This window comes from Bos indicus x Bos taurus, chromosome 25 (genome assembly GCF_003369695.1).
Source record: "Bos indicus x Bos taurus breed Angus x Brahman F1 hybrid chromosome 25, Bos_hybrid_MaternalHap_v2.0, whole genome shotgun sequence".
NCBI lineage: Eukaryota > Metazoa > Chordata > Mammalia > Artiodactyla > Bovidae > Bos > Bos indicus x Bos taurus.
This window is the reverse complement of record NC_040100.1, coordinates 14,109,537-14,132,629: the sequence shown is the minus strand read 5'-3', so window position 1 is coordinate 14,132,629 and position 23,093 is coordinate 14,109,537. Positions and strand designations below refer to the sequence as shown.

Sequence of the window (23,093 nt, the reverse complement as noted above, 5' to 3'; positions counted from 1 at the left end):
GTCCTTAAGCCAATACCACAATTGGCTTGATTACTGTGGTTTTGTAATAAGTTTGAAATCATGCAGTATAAGTTCTCTGTCTTGGTTTTTAATTTTCAAGATTGTTTCTTCTCTTCTGGGTCTTTTGTATTTCCATATACTTTTTAGGATCAATCTATGAATTTCTATTGTATGTATTTATTCTGTTTTCTTATGTTCTGTATTTGTCTATTTGTCATCTCTGTACCTCAGGGCCAATTACATAATTTCTTACTTTCTGTATTTTTTTAAAAATATTTTTTTATTATTGTTTTTTATTTTTGGCTGTGCAGGGTCTTTGTTGCCATGCGTGGGCTTTCTCTAGTTGCGGCGAGCAGGGGCTACTTTGTATTTGTGGTGGACGGGCTTCTCATTGCGTGGCTCCCCTGTTGTGGAGCATGGGCTTTAGGGCACATTGCCTCAGTTGTTGTGGCACACGGGCTTAGTTGCCTTGGGCCATGTGGAATCTTCCTGGACCAGGGATCAGATCCGTTTCCCCTGCATTGGCAGGTGGATGCTCAACCACTGGACCACCAGGGAAATCCTTATTCTCTGTATTCTTGATGCTCTGGCAGGCTCATAGAGACTGCCCCTCCCAGGGCTAATTGCTGAAGATTAACAACAGCTTGCCTTGAACATACCTTTCATCTGTGATTCTAAATCTGTAGCCTTCTGCTACTTCCTTATCTGACTCTCTCACACACCAAGCCAATATCTTCCCTGCCCTAAATCATGCCAGGGCCTGATACAGAAAGCTAGAGATAGCCCTGTAGTCCAGAGCCCACTGGAATAATTCATATCAGCCAGTCCGGCATCATTTACCCTGCTCTGCCTTTCATCTCCTAAGGAGACTCCAGTAAGGGCTGTGGCCCAGGCTTTCCCCTCACTTCTCTCTGCCTCCTGAACAAACCCTGTTGTGTGCACCTTTCTCTCGGATTATGTAAGTAATATCTTCCTTCAATAGCATTGGCCTGTGTTGGCACTCAGTCCGATTCCCATGGATACAAATAAGATAGCATTAAAATTATTGTATTTTCTAATGAAAATGCAGTGATGTACAATATTATGTTAGTTTCAGGCATATGACATAGTTGACATTTGCATACATTATGAAAGGCTCACCACAATAAGTCTAGTAACTATCTGTCCCCATACAAAGTTATTACACTATTGATGATATTCCTTCTGTTGTATGTTATATCCCTGTGATTTATTATAAAACTGGAGGTTTGAGCCTCTTAGTTCCTTCACCTGTTTTGTCCACCCTCTCTCCCCTCCCTTCTCCCCCTTCTGACCATGACCAGTTCTCTGTATCTGAGTCTGTTTTCATTTTATTTGTTTGTTTTGTTTTATAGATTGCACATATGAGTTAAGGCTGTGTGGTGTTTGTCTCCGTGTCTCTGACGTACTTACCATAGAAGTCTCAAGGTCCATCCATGTTGCTGCCATTGTCAGTATTTCATTCTTCTTATGGCTGAGTAATATTACTCTGTGTGTGTGTCTATATATACATCTATCTGTATCAGTTTCTTTATCCATTCCTCTATCAATAGACACTAAGTTTACATCTGTATCTTGGCTCTCGTAAATAATGCTGCATTGAACATTGGAGTACATGTATCTTTTCTGATTACTGTTCTTATTTTCTTTGGGTAAATATTCAGTAGTAAAATTGCTGGGTCATATAGAAGTTCTAGTTTTGATTTTTTGAGGAACCTCGATAACTGTTTTCCATAGTGGCTGCACCCCTCTACAGTCACACCAGCCATGCACGAGGGTTCCCTTTTCTCCACATCCTCACCAGCACTTATTATTTGTTGTCTTTTTGATGGTAGTGATTCTGAAAGATGTTAAGTGGTGTCTCATTGTGTTTTTGATTTGCATTTCCTTGAAAATTAGTGATATTGAGCATCTTTTCATGTGTCTGTTGGCTGTCTGCATTTCCTCTCTGGAAAAATGTCTATTCAGGCCGCCTGTGCATTCTTTAATTGGGTTGTTTGATTTTGCTGCTATTAAGTTGTGTGTATTTTTATATATTTTGGATGTCAACCCCTTATTGGATATATTGTTTGCAAATATCTTGTCCCATTTAGTAGGCTGCTTTTTTGGTTGTTGAGAGTTTCCTTCACTGTGTAAAAGCTTTTTGGTTCAATATAGTCCCATTTATTTATTTTTGCTTTTGTTTCCCTTGCCTTAGGAGACATATCCAAAAAATATTGCTAAAACTGATGTTGAAGAGTATGCTGCCTAAGTTTTCCTCTAGGAGTTTTATAGTTTCAGGCCTTACATTTAAGTCTTTGATCCATTTTGAGTTTATTTTTGTATATGGTGTGAGGAAATAGTTCATTTTGATTTTTTTGCATGTAGCTGTCCAGTATTCCCAACATCATTTACTGAAGAGGCTGTCTTTTCCCTATTGTGTATTCTTGCCTCCTTTATCTCAGATTCATTGACCATACAAGTGTAGATTTATTTCTGAGTTCTCGTTTTGTTCCTTTGATCTATGTGGGTGGATTGGAAACAGAAATGGTAGTAAGAGTAGTTAAAGGAAGTGAGATGGGCCTCCGGTGACACTTAGAGTAAGATTTAAAGATGACACGTGGTCCTCAAATAAGTAAGTTCAATTTCAAATAATTATTGCAAGATAGATTTCTCATCACTGTGCTGTAAAAATTAGCAATACATAAAATGACCACAATAACTTCTTAAACAGCTTTGATTTGTGAGAGTCCTGTATTTCATGTCTGAATATTTCATATGTTAACTTAATATGTGGTTTCAAGTCCACCCAAAGCATCTCGAATCTCTTCTGTATTGTTTTTGTAGGTGACCCCTACACATATAACATGGGATGCACGTATTGTGTTAGGGACTTAAATACTAGAAGCAGCATTATTCTCCGGGGTGTGGGTTTTCAAAATGGTGAAATTTCTTACAAAAGCTTCGCACCAAAGAAAGTGTTTTCTGTCCTCATTTTCCATAGTAGCTACATTCCTGGAAAATTCAATGTACGGTAGAGTGTTCAGAAAATACTTTATCTGTAAAATGAACTTGGAATCTAAGCGTGGAGGATTATAATCAGGTTTTTCACAAGTACAGAGGTGTAGTGAGTCATTTGAAAGGAAGTGGCTAATAAGACCCTTTGTGTGTGTGGGAGAGTGGGGTGGGTGGGGAGGGCTATCTTAAACATTACAGGAGATGTGAAAATCTTGTCCCTCCCCTCACTTATTGCCAGTAGTGCCTCCCAACCATTTTGATAACAACAGTATTTCAGGGAATTTCCAGAATACCCCCAGATAGTGTGGACCCCGTTGAGAACCTGTGCCCTAATTCATTTTCATTGCCATCCTTGAAGTTCAGGTTGTCCTCCTGAACATTGCAGCTAGGTTTTTTTCCCCTCTACCTCTAACCTCCAGTGAATCCCCTCCTCTACCTGCTCAATTTATCTGACATTAACCAGGTTAATCTCTGAAGTTCATTTCTCATTTAGCCATTCTGTTCTCTGAAGCCTTATGGCAGCTCTTCATTACTTCTTACTCAACGTATCAATTGGGATGTGTAATAGGCATCTTAAACTTAATGTGTCAGAAGCAGAATTCCCTAAATCTGTTCTCCTCGGTCTTCACTCCAGCGATTTATGACAACACTGTCCTTTCAGTTACTCAGGCCAGAACCCTGGGAGTCATTTCTATTCTTCTGTTGTTTTTCTGTTTGTTTGCTTTTGTACCCTCCCACTCTATTCCGTGAGCACATCTTTTCAAACTATATCCAGAATATAACTACTTTTCAGCATTTGTACGGCTATGCCTGGATCCAAGTCACTATCATATGTTCCTTTTATTATTGTAAGTGATCTCCTAACTGCTGTTCCAGATTCCACTCAGTCGTCTCCACTGCTGTTCCCTGCGCAGCAGTTGGATGCCTCAGATCATGTAACTCTTTTACTCAGAACTCCCAGGGGTTCTAATCTCTCTCAGAACCAAACCCTGAGTCCTTACAGAGGCCTCCAAGGGTCTGATCTTCTGTGCTTCATCTCACCTTACTAGCCTTCTTGCTGTTCCCCGAATACACTGAACTCAGACTCCTCCCTGGCTTTCTGGTCTCTTGTCTGCTCACTGAGATCTCTGCTCAGTGAGCGTCTATCAGAAAGGCTCTCCCTTGACCACCTTTTTAAAATAACAGCCTTCTCCTGGTCCCCTGACACTGCTTGGAATTTCTCCATAGCATTTTCTCCATAGCACTGTTAGCAATTAACAAACTAGGTCTTGCTTATTAACTGTCTCCTCTTTCCCTTCTCATCTCCTCCCTAACCTAAGAGTCTTCATTTTTCTTTCCAGTACTGAAAACAGAGCCTAGTATGTAGTAATTACTTAGTAAACATTTGTCAGATGACAGAATTATATAAAACCCCAAACCCGAGGAAGAACCTCTCTAGTGTGGTTCTGATCTACTAGATTAGCTTTGTTTTCTGTTTTAACCTTCATACATCCTGTGCTGCCTCCCTTCCCACCTCTGATCTCTACCTGGCTGAATCCTCCCCATCTGTCCCAGTCAGGAAAACAGAAACCACCCTGGGTATTTTCACAAGAACAGATTTAATAAAGTAAATTAACTGAATGCTTACAAAGCCATTGAAAGGCCTGGGGTAATGAAGGTCAGAGAGAACTGCTCCTTGCTCGGAGAAAGTCGAGAAGTGCTGGGCTCGCAGGACACTGCTGGAAGTGACCTGAAACGCTGGCAACATTAAAGCGAATGTGTCCCAGGAGCTCGCTTGAAGCCGCTTCGGACTCTGTGTTTGTTGTACGCCCTTGTGTCTGCCAGCTGCTGCCAGCGAAGAATAACGATTTTTCCTTTCTCGCCATCTAAGTCTTGGCATAAGTGCCTCTCACTGGTGGAGTCTAAATCAGAACCCCTCAGACAAGGGAATCTTAGAAATATGGTATTGGGGCTTCTTAGCCCCTACTTATAAGGGGAGGCACAGGACTCAGTATTAATAGCACCTCTTTAGATGCTTAGCATCTGTACACCCCCTTCTACCTGTATTTACATTTTTAAACCATAATAAAAACAAAACATTTGCTTCTCCCTAAACTGTTGTAATTATTACTCATGCAAGGGAGGATGTATTCATTCTCTCCCTTCACTCTCTTTTGAGATCCTCTGCCTAAGGATGACATTATAAGGCTGACCACCACTGACCTGTCTTACATAAAATAGTTGGAGGGGAGGAAAGATAATATCCAAGCAAGGAAGACAGTATGTATATTTGTAACTGGTCATATTTGTACTTGGTCACTTGGTCATAGTTGGTATTTCTAACTTCCTCCATGAGGCAGGCCACATTTCCTTTGTGCTGTATCACTATCTCATTATGATGCTTCTTTGCAAAGGGGAGTGATTCTGTCAGTGAAGAGTCTGAGCCACTAATGGCTCCTCCTGTAATCTTCTCTTAACTTCTCCGACTATAAGGGAGAATATTAAGGGCTTCCCAAATGGCAACCCACTCCAGTACTCTTGCCTGGAAAATCCCATAGGCAGAGGAGCCTGGTAGGCTGCCGTCTATGGGGTCGCTAAGAGTCGGACACGACTGAGCGACTTCACTTCCACGCATTGGAGAAGGAAATGGCAACCCACTCCAGTGATTTTTGCCTGGAGAAACCCAGGGACGGGGGAGCCTGGTGGGCTGCCTTATATGGGGTCGCACAGAGTCAGACACGACTGAAGCGAGTTAGCAGCAGCAGCAGCAGCAGCAGGTGGCTCAGGGGTAAAGAATCCACCTGCAATTCAGGAGACACAGGATACATGAGTTTGATCCCTGGGTTGGGAAGAACCCCTGGAGGAGGAAATGGCAACCTGTTCCAGTATTCTTGCCTGAAAAATCCCACAGACAGAGGAGCTTGGTGGGCTACAATCCATGGGATCACAAAGAGTGAGACACGACTGAGAACACACGCACAAACAGATGTCTTGGAGGTCCCCTTGGTTCCTGAGAAAATTTTTGTTTCTGTGACATGAGGAGCTCAAAGGGACCAGGGGCTAGTATTAACTGTCAAGAACTGTGGAGAGTCTCCTTGTTCAGCCTCCTTACAAGCCAACATATTCACCTGGTAGAGTTTCATAGATGCTGGCGGAGGACCCAGGACTCCCAGATCAAAGACAAAGGAACAACAGGCAGATTGAGATTCATGACCAGGTCGGGAGACAGATTCCTGATGCTTCCTGCTCCTCTGTCCTCCCTAAGTCCTCCTCCTGTTTGTACTTTTTTTTTTTTTTAACAGTTTGCTTAACCAGTTTAGAATTTATTTTGTTCTGTAGTATGGAATAAATCTCTAAATCAGGGGTTAGCAAACCTTTTCTTAAAGGGCCAGATGGTGACTTTTAAAGGTTTGTGGGTCATATGATCTTGTTGCAGCTTTTCAGCTATGCCATTGTAGCCCCAAAGCAACCATCAGTTCAGTTCAGTCGTTCAGTCGTTTCCGACTCTTTGCGACTCCATGAATCACAGCACGCCAGGCCTCCCTGTCCATCACCAACTCCCGGAGTTCACTCAAACTCACGTCCATCGAGTCAGTGATGCTATCCAGCCATCTCATCCTCTGTTGTCCCCTTCTCTTCCTGCCCCCAATCCCTCCCAGCATCAGAGTCTTTTCCAATGAGTCAACTCTTCCCATGAGGTGGCCAAAGTACTGGAGTTTCAGCTTTAACATCATTCCTTCCAAAGAACACCCAGGGCTGATCTCCTTCAGAATGGACTGGTTGGATCTCCTTGCAGTCCAAGGGACTCTCAAGAGTCTTCTCCAACACCACAGTTCAAAAGCATCAATTCTTTGGCGCTCAGCCTTCTTCATAGTCCAACTCTCACATCCATACATGACCACAGGAAAAACCGTAGCCTTGACTAGATGAACCTTTGTTGGCCAAGTAATGTCTCTGCTTTTGAATATGCTATCTAGGTTGGTCATAATTTTCCTTCCAAGGAGTAAGCGTCTTTTAATTTCATGGCTGCAGTCACCATCTGCAGTGATTTTGGAGCCCAGAAAAATAAAGTCTGACACTGTTTCCACTGTTTCCCCATCTATTTCCCATGAAGTGATGGGACCAGATGCCATGATCTTCGTTTTCTGAATGTTGAATTTTAAGTCAACTTTTTCACTCTCCACTTTTCAACCATAGATATAAGTAAACAAATGTGGGTGACAGTATTCCAACAAAACCTTACCTACAGAGACAGGCAGTAGCCTGACTTTGGCCCATGGGCTGCAGTATATTGAACACTGCATTGAACTCTTCATCCCCTGTCAAAAATGGAAGACTGAAATTTTACCCAGACTCTGTGTTTACTAAGCCTTAAATCTAGCAACAGAAGCCCACTCGGTTAGGTTTGTTCTTCCCTGGTATGCAATGGAGTCCCTCTAACAGATTCTGGTGAGCCCCACCAATAATAAGCAGCTGGGACAAATGCTCTTCTTCCCTGTGGGACCATGAATTTCCCCCTCCTGGTAAAAGATATCAGATGGTCAAGTAAAAATGAAAAGAGAGAGACCCTCTTCTTACCACTTTACTCCTGCAGTAATCAACCTGGCCTGTGACATGTTCTCTGTGCCTGCTGGGCCCAAGACTCCTTTCCTTCACTGAGACATAGCATGGTGGTTGGGTGGCAGTCCCCTCCACAAGAAGTGTCCTGTCTAGGGAAGCCAAGCCTCTTTATTCTTGTTCTGAGACTCCCCTCTCCCGTTCAGAGTTACTGGGGCTACCCAGGCCCCTTGGCCAGAGCAACTCTGCCAAATAAGCCACCTGTATGGGAACCCTGCTGGCCTGAGATTCCCCTCCTCCATGTGAAACCTCTTTCACCCCCTCTAATGGTACCGGCCAAGATCAGTGGGAGCCCAAGCAAAATTACATTGCAAAGCCTCTGAAAATTAAACTGCCATTGGAGCCACAGCATACAAAATAGTCCAGGACCTGCAAGCTCAACCTAAACCAAGTGCCTGCTGCTAAAATGAAAGAATGAAACAGAATTTAGAGCCTCCTAACATAGTAGACAAAATGTCTAGGATGCAGTGAAAAAAATCACCTGTCATTCCAAGAACCATGAAAATCACAACTTGAGCAAAAAAAGATAATGAACTGACACCAACACCAGATGAATCAGATGGTGGAGTCATCTGACAAGGATTTTAAAGCAGCTGTCATAAAAATGCTTCAGCAATCACTTACAAAGTCTCTTGAAACAAATGAAAAAATAAAAAATCTCAGCAGAGAAATGCAAGTTATAAAAGGAACCAAGAGGGAATTATACAGTTGAAAAAATACAGTAGCAGAAGTAAAAACTCACTGAATGGGTGCAGTAATAGAGTGGAGATGACAGAGGGTAGAGCCAGGGACCTTACCAATTAACAGAATGATTTGTGACCAGGGCAAGTCAATAGAATTTACCCAACCTGAATAGCAGAGAGAATAAACTCCAAATAGGATAGAACCAAGGAAATCCACATGAAGATAACCTTACAATTAATGATCTGAAAGCTAAAGAAGAAAAAGATCTTGAATGCTACAGATAAACAGTGAACTAACATCAGTTTGACATCAGATCTCTCATTTGAAATCATGGAGGCCAGAGAGAAGTGGCTCATGTTGTTCAAGCGTTGAAAGAAAATACCTGTCAATCATGATTTCTGTGTCTGGCAAAACTATCCTCCAAAATGAAGATTAACTAAACACATTATCAGATTAAAAAAAAAACTGAGTCTGTTTCTAGCAAATCTGCCTTAAAGATCAGTTAAAGAAGCTATTCAAACCTAATGAAGTGATGAAAGAAAGATTCTTAAAGCATGAGAAAGCAAAGCAGAATGATGAAAAGACTAGAAATATGAGTACATACAGTAGTTATGATCATTTTCCTCATAATTTTTATAATCATATTTGATGATTGAAGCAGAATATTTAAAAATTTATTTATTTATTTTTATTTGGCTACACTGAGTCTTAGTTGCGGCAGGTGGAATCTTTAGTCTTCATTGCAGCATACAGAACCTTTAGTTGAGGCATGCAAATTTTTAGTTGTAGCATGTGGGATCTGGTTCCCTGACCAGGGATCGGACCTGGGCCCCCTGCACTGGGAGCTTGGAGTCTTAGCCACTGGGCCACCAGGGAAGTCCTGAAACAAAAGTTTTAACACCATGTGATACTCAGGACAATGATATATAATTTAAAAGAGAAAATGAAAGGGATCTGAATGGAAGTGGTGTTTCCACATTTCACTTGAAGCTGGTAAAATTTTTTTACTAGTAGACTTGGTGGGTCATGTATGTATATTTTTATACTCAGAACAACCACTACAAACACTATCTCAGTGAAAGTCACTCAGTTGTGTCCGACTCTTGCGACCCCATGGACTGTAGCCCGCCAGGCTCCTCTGTCCATAGGATTCTCCAGGCAAGAATAGAGTGGGTTGCCATTTCCTTCTCCAGGGGATCTTCCCAACCCAGGAATCAAACCTGAGTCTCCAGCATTGCAGGCAGATTGTTTACCAACTGTGCTCTGAGGGAGGGGCTATGAGGAAAGCCCACAAACACTGTACATAGAGATAAAATCAAAAATAAAAAATAAAGATGGAATCCTAAAAATGTCTAAGGAATCTGCAGGAAATCAAAAGAATAACAGGAATGAGAATCAGAGGGAATACGCAGGAAACAAATAATAAAATGGTAGGCTATTTTAGTGCATAAGTAATTACTTCAAATGTAAATATCCTAAATATATCAATCAAATGATAAAGATTGGCAGAGTGGTTCTTGCTTGCTTGCCATTTCCTCCAACTAGCCCCTCCGTGGGTAGGGGCTCTGTCTTATTAGTCATTGTACATTCAACACACAGTGTGCTTAAAGTACATTAACTGATTGGTAAATAACAAAATACACAGGGCTTCAACTTTGTTTCTCTATTGCCATAATATTTAGTGGTAATTACTCTGTAACTTTTGCATATGGTGGACATTTTAGTTTTCAGGGCTACTTTGGAAGATGTGAATATTTTGTTTGCCTTCTTGAATATTTTCTTGGGAACTTGGAAGAGCGTTTGTAGAAACAGTTATCCTGAACAGCATTTTCCCTTCACTCCTTTTTTTTTTTTTTAGTGAAAGGATTAAGTGAAACGGACAGGGGGACCTCTTTTATCAGGACAAAAGATAAGACTTTTTGGTCAACTGACATAGTTGACCAAATAAACCAACATACCAGCTTGTTAGCTGGTAGATTTTATGTGGGCAGCACTGTAATATCGTTACACTGATATATAATGTACACTGATCCATATGTATAAAGGCTTGCCAGCTATGTTTCCTCGTTCATTGTTCCTATTGTTAATTCCATAATATTTCAGTCACTGAGCTCAAAATCTCAGTTATCTTGGACAACTTCCCGTTTGTCCCTCTAATTGGGACCATACCTCTTCAGTTCCCTTTGCCTTTCCTCCGCCAATGTTAGAGCAAAGTCACCAGGTCCTTTTTTGCATAACCTCCTTACAGGTTTCACTTTTTATTGAATCAAGCCCATCTAACAGAGTTTCTGGATGGATCTTTCTAATGCTTGCCACAAGGAGCTCCATGGTATCTTGTGATCCCAACCCTGAGTTGATCTGCAGTATTTCTTCAAGTTGCCATTCTTACAGTGGTTTTATCAATAGCATTGTATTCTTTTCTGGAATAATCTATTTCTTGTATACATGCTGCTTGTCCCCTCAACAGTCTCAACTCCCCTCTATGTTCAAATTCTACTGTTGGGTTGACATAGAATGTGCTCCAGGTTTCATTCCTTTACTCACCCTCCTTATTCAATATGGAGATAATTCTTTCAGGTGAATGCTACTTCCCCCTTTTCTGGGAGCCTTATTTCTCCTTTGGCATTATATATTATTGTACTAATATTTGAAGCAGGTGAATGGATTTGAAAATGAAAGTATCCATGGTCCTCCCTGTGGAGCTTTCAAAATTAATGAATCATAGGTTTATCTCATTAGGGTTTAGAAAACCCAGAGCGTTACCTAAATCCGAACACCATCAAAACAATTTAATGCTATAATGTTAGTTTTCTGTCTCATGCAGATAACTGGTAAGGGGTACTTATACTCCTGAAACACTTGGTTTCTTCTTTAAAATAATGCCCTGGTATTTTGTTTCCTTGCTTTGAGGATCTTGTTCAAATTATCATTTGTTTTTTATGTTCACAGTCCATGCTCCGAGGGAGAGGAGGTTGCTATAAACATACATTCTATGGCATTGAAAGCCATCGTTGCATGGAAACTACCCCGAGCTTGGCATGTGCAAATAAATGTGTCTTCTGTTGGCGGTAAGTAAAAATGAAAGGCCATGGTGATCAAATATGTAACGTTGTGCTGAGGCTGAAAAATCCTAGGAGTTTATTATCCCGTTAACCTGCTCTTTCCTATGTTGATAGTGGTGTCATTAGCTATTCAGTGGTATAGATTGGTTTAGATCAAAAATCTCTGCTTTCTGTAACTCACTATATCTGTTTATGTAGCTAATTCAGTTGATTGTATTTTAGGTTCTCATTATTTCATCCTTTTTTTAAAAAAAAGTTTCATTGAATCATAAAAGTAATCTAGACTTACATAGAAAATTTTAAAAACCATTAAAAATTATAAAGAAAAGCAACAATTCAAGCATCCAGGGAAAACACTTTTAATGCTTTGTAGTATTTGCTTTCTGTTCTTTTTCTCCCACAGTCTTTCATTTTTAAAAATACAGCATTTTCTACTTTCTGTTTGATATCCTGTTTTTATTTTTTAAATATAAGACTCATTCTCTGTCATTAGAATTTTATATACATAAGCTTTTTATTTTGAAACAATTTTAGTTTACAGAAGATTTCCAAAGACATTTTCCAACTTCTTTTAATGTTCAGACCTTACTTAACCATGGAACAACTATCAAAATCAAGAAATTAACATTGATGCAGTGTTATTAATCAAATTGAAAACTGACTTTCATTGGTTTTCCCACTAGATTCAATTCAGGATCCTACATCAAATTTAGGTTTTAGGTGTGATGTCTCTTTAGTTATCTCCAGTTCTTTAGTCTTTCCTTGTCTATAATGACCTTTACACTTTTGAAGAGTATTCAGTTCAGTTCAGTTCAGTTCAGTCGCTCAGTCGTGTCCAGCTCTTTGCGACCCCATGAATCGCAGCATGCCAGGCCTCCCTGTCCATCACCAACTCCCGGAGTTCACTTGAGACTCACGTCCATCAAGTCGGTGATGCCATCCAGCCATCTCATCCTCTGTCATCCCCTTCTCCTCCTGCCCCCAATCCCTCCCAGCATCAGAGTCTTTTCCAATGAGTCAGCTCTTCGCATGAGGTGGCCAAAGTACTGGAGTTTCAGCTTTAGCATCATTCCTTCCAAAGAAATCCCAGGGCTGATCTCCTTTAGAATGGACTGGTTGGATCTCCTTGCAGTCCAAGGGACTCTCAAGAGTCTTCTCCAACACCACAGTTCAAAAGCATCAATTCTTCGGTGCTCAGCTTTCTTCACAGTCCAACTCTCACATCCATACATGACCACAGGAAAAACCATAGCCTTGACTAGATGAACCTTTGTTGGCAAAGTAATGTCTCTGCTTTTGAATATGCTATCTAGGTTGGTCATAACTTTTCTTCTAAGGAATAAGCGTCTTTTAATTTCATAGCTGCAGTCACCATTTGCAGTGATTTTGGAGTCCAAAAAAATAAAGTCTGACACAGTTTCCACTGTTTCCCCATCTATTTCCCATGAAGTGATGGGACCAGATGCCATGATCTTCATTTTCTGAATGTTGAGCTTTAAGCCAACTTTTTCACTCTCCTCTTTCACTTTCATCAAGAGGCTTTTGAGTTCCTCTTCACTTTCTGCCATAAGGGTGGTGTCATCTGCATATCTGAGGTTATTGATATTTCTCCTGGCAATCTTGATTCCAGCTTGTGCTTCTTCCAGTCCAGCGTTTCTCATGATGTACTCTGCATATAAGTTAAATAATCAGGGTGACAATATACAGCCTTGACGTACTCCTTTCCCTATTTGGAACCAGTCTGTTGTTCCATGTCCAGTTCTAACTGTTGCTTCCTGACCTGCATACAGATTTCTCAAGAGGCAGGTCAGATGGTCTGGTATTCCCATTTCTTTCAGAATTTTCCACAGTTTATTGTGATCCACACAGTCAAAGGCTTTGGCATAGTCAATAAAGCAGAAATAGATGTTTTTCTGGAACTCTCTTGCTTTTTCGATGGTCAGGTGGATGTTGGCAATTTGATCTCTGGTTCCTCTGCCTTTTCTAAAACCACCTTGAATATCTGGTAGTTCACAGTTCACATATTGCTGAAGTCTGGCTTGGAGAATTTTGAGCATTACTTTACCAGCGTGTGAGATGAGTGCAATTGTGTGGTAGTTTGAGCATTCTTTGGCATTGCCTTTCTTTGGGATTGGAATGAAAACTGACCTTTTCCAGTCCTGTGCCCACTGCTGAGTTTTCCAAATTTGCTGGCATATTGAGTGCCGCACTTTCACAGCATCATCTTTCAGGATTTGGAATAGCTCAACTGGAATGCCATCACCTCCACTAGCTTTGTTTGTAGTGATGCTTTCTAAGGCCCACTTGACTTCACAGTCCAGGATGTCTGGCTCTAGGTGAATGATCACACCATTGTGATTATCTTGGTCATGAAGATCTTTTTTGTACAGTTCTTCTGTGTATTCTTGCCATCTCTTCTTAATATCTTCTGCTTCTGTTAGGTCCATACCATTTCTGTCCTTTATCGAGCCCATCTTTGCATGAAATGTCCCCTTGGTATCTCTAATTTTCTTGAAGAGATCTCTAGTCTTTCCCATTCTGTTGTTTTCCTCTATTTTTTTGCGTTGCTTGCTTGCTTGCTAAGTCGCTTCGGTTGTGTCCGACTCTGTGCGACCCCATAGATGGCAGCCCACCAGGCTCCCCCGTCCCTGGGATTCTCCAGGCAAGAACACTGGAGTGGGTTGCCATTTCCTTCTCCAATGCAGGAAAGTGAAAAGTGAAAGTGAAGTCACTCAGTCGTGTCCAACTTCAGCGACCCCATGGACTGCAGCCTACCAGGCTTCTCCGTCCATGGGATTTTCTAGGCAAAAGTACTGGAGTGGGGTGCCACTGCCTTCTCCGTTTCTTTGCATTAGTTAGGTATATTTGGATTTTGGGACAAAAACCCATAGAAGTGATATAACCTTTTAGCATATCATATTAGGGAGTACTTCTAACTTTTATTATGGATATGTTTTGAACAAAAATAGAGTGAATAGTATAATGAATCTCTATGTACATTTGTTAACACATTTCTAGTCATGTTCCATTTACCTACCCTAGTTCTCACTATTTCGATGCAAATCTCAGCCATTATTGTTTTATCTTATACCTACTTTGATTGACAGATAATATTTTAAAAAAGGCCTAAAAAAAAGAATCTAATATCATCATCATCCCATCATAAGTTCTTTTACATGGTTTCCCTTTTCTAGTTATCTAGGGATATAGTGAAGAAACAAAAACAAAAACTGAAAAATATCTTTTCAGACATTCTGTTAAATTATTGGTTCTCAACTGGGGCAAAATTTCTATTTTTCATCCCGAGGGGAACCTTAGGGCATTTGACCATGTCTGGAGACATTTTTGATTGTTGTAATGGAAGGAGGTGCTGCTGGCGTGTAGTGGGCAGGGGCCAGGGATGCTCTTAAACACTCTGTGACATATAGGACAGCCCTTCACAGCAAAGAGTTATTGAGTTCAAAATGTCAGCTGTGCTGAGGTTGAAAAGTCATGTGTGCGGTGGTCTAGGGATGTATAGCATAAGAGCTTCACAACAGTATATTTGCTGTTTCTATTATATTTTTGGGCTGCTGTTGGCATAAATTTTACTTTTATATAAGCTGTAAACACAGTATATCAGTACTCTGTTTTAGTTGTACTGTCAGTTGTTTTTAGAGTAATTAAAAGGAAAATAAACTTTATCTTTCCATATTTTATTTTCTTTTTTCAGCGCTCATCATTTCTTTGAGTAATCTTAAGTTACTATCTGGTGTCTATTTCTTTTGCCTGAGTGATTCCCTTTAATATACTCTGTAGTATAGGTTTGCCAACAAGGAAAACTCTCAGATTTTTGTCTGCAAAAGTCTTTCTTACTCCATTTTTGGAAAGATATTTGCACTGGGTATAGAATTCTGAGTTGACAAGTTTATTTCCTTTAAGCATTCTCTCAGGTGTCATTATAGTGTCATCTGGCTTGCTGTTTTCCGATGAGTTGTCAGAAATAATACCAATCTGTGTCCTTAAGTAATGTGCCCTTTTTCTCTTACTTGAAGATTTTCTGATTTTCTTTTGTTTTCATTAGCTTAGATACTGTATTTTTACACTGTCTTTAAATATTCTGGTTGTTCTGCAAGCTTCTTGGATCTGTGGTTAATTGTTTCTCATTAACTTTGGGAAATTGTTGGCCGTATTTTTCCGACATCTTTCTCTACTTTATTTTGTGTTTCCCTTCTGGGATTTTAATTACTGTATTTTGGCTCTGGGATTCCAATTATGTGTATTTTGGACCTTTTGATAATTGTCCCACAGCTCTTGGATGCTGTGTCTTTTTTTTTCCCCACTTAAATTTTTATGTGTGTTTTAGTTGGCTTAATTTGTTCTCTCCAAGTTTTTTTTTTTTACCTCTTTCCGTAGCTGTTGTAGTTTACTGTTGAGCCTGTCGAAGTCCTATTTTTTTCGTGTTTAGTGTTTCTGTTTGATTATAGCTTTCCTCCCCGTGCTGAATTTACCCATTTGGTCTTGCGTGTTGTTTACCTCTTTCTATTAGGACTTGTAACGTACAGTAATCAGAGTTCTAAAAACATAACCTGTCAGATACTTTCACCCCTTGTGTCAGAAGAGTTTGGTCCTATTGATTGCTTTGTCTCTTGGAAATGTATTGTTTTCTTGCTTTTTTGTATGCCTCTTATTTTTTTTTTTTTCCGAAGTCCAACATTGTGAGAGACTGAGATGAATGTTCTTTGCGTGTGGAAATTGGCATCCCTTTCCTTTCTGGTGTCCTTTAGAGATACCTTGAGTGTTGCCTGGGGTTTGCTGGAGGTTTTTCCCTCCGTGTCTGATCCATCCTAAGCTTTAGGTCTTCCCATTGCCTCTCGGAGAGAGTCTTGAAACAGTATTGTACTGGTGGTCATTGCTGGATGCTTGTTAGCCTGGTGGTGTGTGGCTGGGAGAGAGGGGTACATGTTGTATTGTTCTGATTAAGCTTCAGTCTTGGCCAAGCATTTCCCTTGTCCATCTGTCTTTCTGTCCTAGATGTCATGACTCAAAATAAGTTGTGAAATATAGCTGTAGATAGCTGAGCTTTTAGGAGAAAACCAACCTGGATTTTATAATTATATGGACTCCCTCATAGTGGGTGACTAGCTGAGAGTTAACAGAGTTCTAAAGAACTTTTGCCTCTCTTTTTCCTAGGCACCACACCAATCCAGTGGGTACTGAATGGCGGTGGAAAATGGACCAACCTGAAATGATCTTGAAGGAAGCCATTGAAAACCATCAGAACATGATCAAGCAGTTTAAAGGTATTTATCTTCCCTCTACAAAGGAATGCTAATAGCCTGAATTAAATTGGCAGAGGAATTGCCTCCTTTGGCAGAATGTTGTCCCTGCTGGCAAATTCTTGTGTAGGAAATCGAAAACTTTGTAGAAATACTATATATACTTTGGCCTTTGTAGTTTTCACTGATAACTTTATATATATCGTATGATGGGGGAACTAAAAAATTAATTCAGAGCTTAGCTATTTTTAATATAGTGCATTCAGCTTGTAAATTTTGGCAGGGAATGTATCATCATTCCTCCTAAAAACTTTTGCTATTGTGCTGTGTTGGATACAAAGCAACCTTGTGATTCGACTGATAATTTTAGATCATTCAAGTGATAAGTAATACCAGTTAGATAGTATTAGGAAGGCATTTTTGAATAAATGCTGTACAAAAATGGAGGGTTAATTTTAATCAGATTTCCTCCACATGATCCACAGTGATGTATAGAATTCTGCTACTCAGTGTCTAGAATTTCCTGATCTAGCTGTGTCTCACAGTTCAAGGTATTTGACTCTACTGGAGATGGCTGGTTCTTAAGCTTTAGTGTGCATCAGAATTGATCATTAAAATAGAGATTCCCAATCTCCTTCCCCAGGGATTGATTCAGAAAGTCTGAGGGAGGGAGCTAGAATATACATCACTTACACATTTTCTGATAACCCTGTTGTTGAACTGGAAACTATACTTTGAGACCCACCACTGTAGATAGATATGGAGGACTGGTATTAGGTTGGCCAAAAAGTTCTTTGGGCTTTCCCATAGCAGCTTAAGGAAAAACCTGAACAAACTTTTTGGCCAACCCAATAAAATAATGGCTTTTTAAAGACAATTGCAGGTGATCGACTGAAATGTGTTAGGTTCCCTGTTAAATGTGCATGTCTCTTGTCTCCACCCATCCCTTGTCAGTCCTGTCTCCTTTATTCTCCTTTCCTTTCATATACAACAAAAAAGGTGAACTCCAGCCAAGGTGGGTTTGGCATCGGCACTCTTGCATCGTAAATGGGAGTCTTTATAAACCCCAGTAATTAGCATTTTGAAGATCAGGTAGTCCTTTCACGCAGAGAAGTTTGTTCTGCCAGGTCACTACTGCTTGAGATCACACTGTTTCTGATGCTTTTCTTTCACCAAGCAGTTCTCCAGGTCTCAGTAGACACTGCCTGGGTGTTCAACAAATGTAATTCAGTCCTGGCACTGTCTGGAGATAACAGCAGACCCACAGGTTAGGGGTTCAGTCCTGTAAGATTGCACCCCACTTCAGATGCCAGTGGAAAGCCTGGGATGTTACCTGTGTTTCTGATCAACTGTAAATCGGAAGTTCCCACGAACTCCTCAGATTCTGTTAGTTTGTTAGAGTGGCTCGCAGAACAGAGAAGCATCTACTTATGTTTACCAGTTTGGTATAAAGGATATTATAGAGACCACAGGTGAACAGCCAGATGGAGAAGTATAGGGTCGGTCTGGAAGGGTCCTGAGGCCAGGAGCTTCTGTCCCCATGGAACTGGGGTGCACCACCCTCCTAGCACATGGATACATCCACCAACCCAGAAGCACATCAAATCTTGTTCAAGGGTTTTTATAGAGCTTATTTTGTCAGTTCCCTTTCCCTTTCTCACCGGTCCATGGGTGTGATTGAAAATTCTAATCCTTTGAACACTTGGTCTTTATGGTGACCAGCCCCATCCTGAGGCCATTTAGGAGTCCTACCCTATGCCACCCCATTTGCATAAATGTACTTAGGTGTACTTAAAAGGGCTCCTTATTTATTTTTTGGCTGTGCTGCCTGGCATATGGGATGTTAGTTCCCTGAGTCCCCAGCAGTTGAAGCATGGAGTCTTAACTGCTGGACCAATAGGGAAGTCCGGAAAGGGATCTTTATGAATGACAAAAGGTACTCCCACCACTCAGGAAATCCCAGGGGTTATAGGAGCTTTGTGCCAGGAACCAGAGCAAAGACCAAATCTATTTCTTATTTTTTACCATGGTGTTTCTTACTACTATTCTGACTTCCTAGGAGAAATTGGGAAAGTAATGCAAATAATGATTCAAGAGCAATAATAATTTATAAAGGTATTTTTATAAAAGTAATTTATAAATTTATATTATCTTTATGAGTTTTCTAAGGAAAATTGCCCTATACATATATATGTACATATGTATGTGCCAACTTGTACATCTGCAGAGATGCTAATAAATATTTTAACATTTCATCTTGGTTTTTAGTCTCAAGAATTTTTTTTTTTTGGAAACAAGTCATTTTCTTATTTGGAAAAAGCAGTGTCTCTTACCAGCCTTTTGGAAAATTAAATGAAACTGTGTAGTAAAAAACTAGTAAGTCTCCACATCAGGAATTTACTAGCTTTTCTTAGACTCTTTGTTGATTTCGTTAATATTATTGATCATGACCCTCAAATAAACCATATGCCTTTTAAGTATATTTCAAGGCAAAGTCTTACTTTCTTTTGGATACTTAGTTACTAGTCAGAATTCTCCAGAGAAAGAGTCATCAGGATGCTGTGTGGGTGTGTTTAGAGGAAGAAAGAGAGAGAGAGATTGATAGAGTGAGATTGGCTTAAAGAATTGGATCATGGAATTGTACAGGCTTGGTCAATCAAAAAGATAAAAATAATCTGATGGAGTGGACCAGCATGCTAGAGATTTAAGGAAGAATTGCAGTTCAAATCCAGAGGCTGTCTGCTTGCAGAATTCCTTCTTGCTTGAGGGCTGTCAGCCTTTGTTCTTTGAGGCTTTCAGTTGATTTGATGAGGCTCATCTGCACTATAAAGGGCAGTCTGCTTTACCCAAAGTCCACTGACCTAAATGTTAATTTCATCCGGAAGACATCTTCACCATCCAACATCCAGAATAACATTTGACCAAACTGGGCACCATGGCCCAGCCAAGTTGACACGTAAAATTAGCCATCCTAGACAGTCATATCAGAAGCAGGCAAACACCAGTAATTTAACCTCTTTAGTGTAATCAGTATGTTTTTATTTGGTGCTTAAAGAAGCAGTTGAATCCTTAAATAATGGGGTGATAGCCGAGGATGTGTGTTTCCTGGACATCTAGGAAGCTCCCCGAATAAATTGTGTGCCAGGCAGTTTGTATGGGTGGAAGCAGCCCCGAGGAGTAGACATGCCTTTTTCCATCCCGAGATGTCCTTGATACAGAGTGACAACCTGAGTTTTGATCGTGATTTTTCTGACAGGAGCCTTTTTGTAAATGCACTTTAAATGGAAATAAGAGATGAATAAATCATGAGGCCGCCTTTCTGCCCGTTAATAACACATGTTAGGTGAGCTCAGCGAGCACGTAGTCTTTGTTGTCTGCCTGGCCTGTTGGATGGTGTGTCCTGTGCAGAAAGGTGTCCCTGGTTGGTAACCTTGTGCTTGCTTTAATCAGTAGGCATCTCAGATGGTTTGTCTTCAGGTACCTGTGGCATAAGAGACAAAGCGTTTTAAAGTGTATATATTGCCTTGCAGGGGAAGGACAGATACAGGATTGCAGGGACAAAGAACAGAGCATGTCTGTGAATAAGTGAATCCTGAGTAGGGGGGAGAATGCCTAAGAGGGTGGGGGTGACCCCCGAAATACAGCAGCTGCCATTCATTCACCCTTAAAAACAGCTTTTATAGAGTATCTTCCTCGCCCTTGTAATTCTCACAAAGGATGCTTTTTGCATACCTTAATGAATTGCCTTGACAAAATGTTACCATGTCAGCAAAACATCTCTTTATTTAATCAACAATAAATTTTCTCGAAAGGTTTTCAAATTTGAACCGGTTGATACTTGTACACTGACACTCTTCAGAATACTGAAAACAGTTTTTCTTTACAGTAGTAGAAAACAAGTGTATTTTTGAAGGTGTGGTGGGCAGTAGACAGGTCTGCACATGGGCTTAAAGGTGCTCTGATTCATTATATTTTCACTAAGAATGAGAACTCCTTTAGTTTCCAGTTTTTTAGATGGTGGTGACTATTTGTTAATGCTTCTTACTTCATTCTGGGCTTAATTACTTTTTTGAAAATCTGTCTCATTTTAATAACTGCAGCAAATCCTACTGTGAAACCTATAGTATTAGAAGATGTGTTTTCTATCTTTTTGGCTCTTGGCAGAAAGTAATCTGAAATGTTCAAATCGATGGTTGTTTACTGTGGGCATTCAGCTAGGCAGTAAGATTTTCTAACTTCACTCAGTTTTTATCAATGGTTATAATCTAAAGTTTTCTTTTTAATGAACCCGAATTCCTCCTTCAATCAGTGAAATCGCTGTGTTCTATCTCTCATTCATCCCTAAGTTGAGTTCAGATTAGTCATTCAGTCATGTCTGACTCCTTGTGACCACACGGACAGGAGCACACCAGGCTTCCCTGTCCATCACCAACTCCCGGAGCTTACTCAAACTTATGTCCATCGAGTCGGTGATGCCATCCAACCATCTCATCCTCTATTGTCCCCTTCTCCTCCTACCTTCAGTCTTTCCCAGCATCAGGGTCTTTTCCAATGAGTTAGTTCTTTGCATCAGGTGGCCAAAGTATTGGAGCTTCAGCATCAGTCCTTCCAATGAATATTCAGGACTGATTTCCTTTAGGATGGACTGGTTGGGTCTCCTTGCAGTCCAAGGGACTCTCAAGAGTCTTCTCCAACACCACAGTTCAAAAGCATCGATTCTTTGGTGCTCAGCTTTCTTTATAGTCCAACTCTCGCACCCATACATGACTACTGAAAAAAAACATAGCTTTGACTAGATGGACCTTTCAGTTCAGTTCAGTTGCTCAGTCGTGTCCGACTCTTTGCAACCCCATGAAGTGCAGCACGCCAGGCCTCCCTGTCCATCACCAACTCCCGGAGTTCACTCAAACTCATGTCCATCCAGTCAGTGATGCCATCCAGCCATCTCATCCTTTGTCATCCCCTTCTCCTCCTGCCCCCAATCCCTCCCAGCATCAGAGTCTTTTCCAATGAGTCAACTCTTCGCATGAGGTGGCCAAAGTATTGGAGTTTCAGCTTTAGCATCAGTCCTTCCAAAGAACACCCAAGACTGAGCTCCTTTAGAATGGACTGGTTAGATCTCCTTGCAGTCCAAGGGACTCTAAAGAGTCTTCTCCAATACCACAGTTCAAAAGCATCAATTCTTCGGTGCTCAGCTTTCTTCACAGTCCAACTCTCACATCCATACATGACCACAGGAAAAACCATAGCCTTGACTAGATGGACCTTTGTTGGCAAAGTAATGTCTCTGCTTTTGAATATGCTATCTAGGTTGGTCATAACTTTCCTTCCAAGGAGTAAGCGTCTTTTAATTTCATGGCTGCAGTCACCATCTGCAGTGATTTTGGAGCCCCAAAAAATAAAGTCTGCTACTGTTTCCATTATTTCCCCATCTGTTTGCCATGAAGTGATGGGACCAGATGCCATGATCTTAGTTTTTGGATGTTGAATTTTAAGTCAACTTTTTCATTCTCTTTCACTTTCATCAAGAGGCTTTTTATTTCTTCTTCGCTTTCTGCCATAAGGGTGGTGTCATCTGCATTTCTGAGGTTATTGATATTTCTCCTGGCAATCTTGATTCCAGCTTATGCTTCATCCAGCATTTCCCAGGATGTACTCTACATATAAGTTAAATAAGCAGGGTGACAATATATAACCTTGATGTACTTCTTTCCCGATTTGGAACCAGGGTGTTGTTCCATGTGCAGTTCTAACTGTTGCTTCTTGATCTGCATACAGATTTCTCAGGAAGCAGGAAGGTAGTCTGGTATTCCCGTCTCTTTCAGAATTTTTCACAGTTTGTTATGATCCACACAGTGAAAGGCTTTGGCATGGTCAATAAAGCAGAAGTAGATGTTTTTCTGGAATTCTCTTGCTTTTTCAATGATCCAGTGGATGTTGGCAATTTGATCTCTGGTTCTTCTGCCTTTTCTAAATCCAGCTTGAACATCTGGAAGTTCATGGTTCATGTACTGTTGAAGACTGGCTTAGGGAATTTTGAGCATTGCTTTGCTAGTGTGTGAGATGAGTGCAATTGTGTGGTAGTTTGAGCATTCTTTGGCATTTCCTTTCTTTGGGATTGGAATGAAAACTGTCCTTTTTCAGTCCTGTGGCCACTGCTGAGTTTTCCAAATATGCTGGCTTATGGAGTGCAGCACTTTCACAGCATCATCTTTTAGGATTTGAAATAGCTCATCTGGAATTCCATCACCTCCACTGGCTTTGTTCGTAGTGATGCTTCCTGTGGCCCACTTGACTTTGCGTTCCAGGATGTCTGGCTCTAGGTGAGTGATCACACCTGGGTTATCTGGGTCATGAAGATCTTTTTTGTTTAGTTCTTCTGTGTATTCTTGTCACCTCTTCTTAATATCTTCTGCTTCTGTTAGGTCCATACCATTTCTGTCCTTTATGGAGCCCATCTTTGCATGAAATGGTCCCT

At 40.6% G+C, this 23,093-nt stretch overlaps 1 protein-coding gene across 2 annotated transcripts in view; it reads left to right on the top strand.

The window, feature by feature from the left end:
- Positions 1-23,093, top strand: part of LOC113883197 (S-adenosyl-L-methionine-dependent tRNA 4-demethylwyosine synthase) — a 146,031-nt gene that overhangs the window by 30,522 nt on the left and 92,416 nt on the right. For both annotated transcript variants that reach the window (XM_027526646.1, XM_027526647.1), the window contains 2 exons: positions 11,245-11,363; positions 16,530-16,639. In XM_027526646.1, the coding sequence (XP_027382447.1) occupies positions 11,245-11,363; positions 16,530-16,639 (229 nt within the window). The remainder of the gene's footprint in view (positions 1-11,244; positions 11,364-16,529; positions 16,640-23,093) is intronic.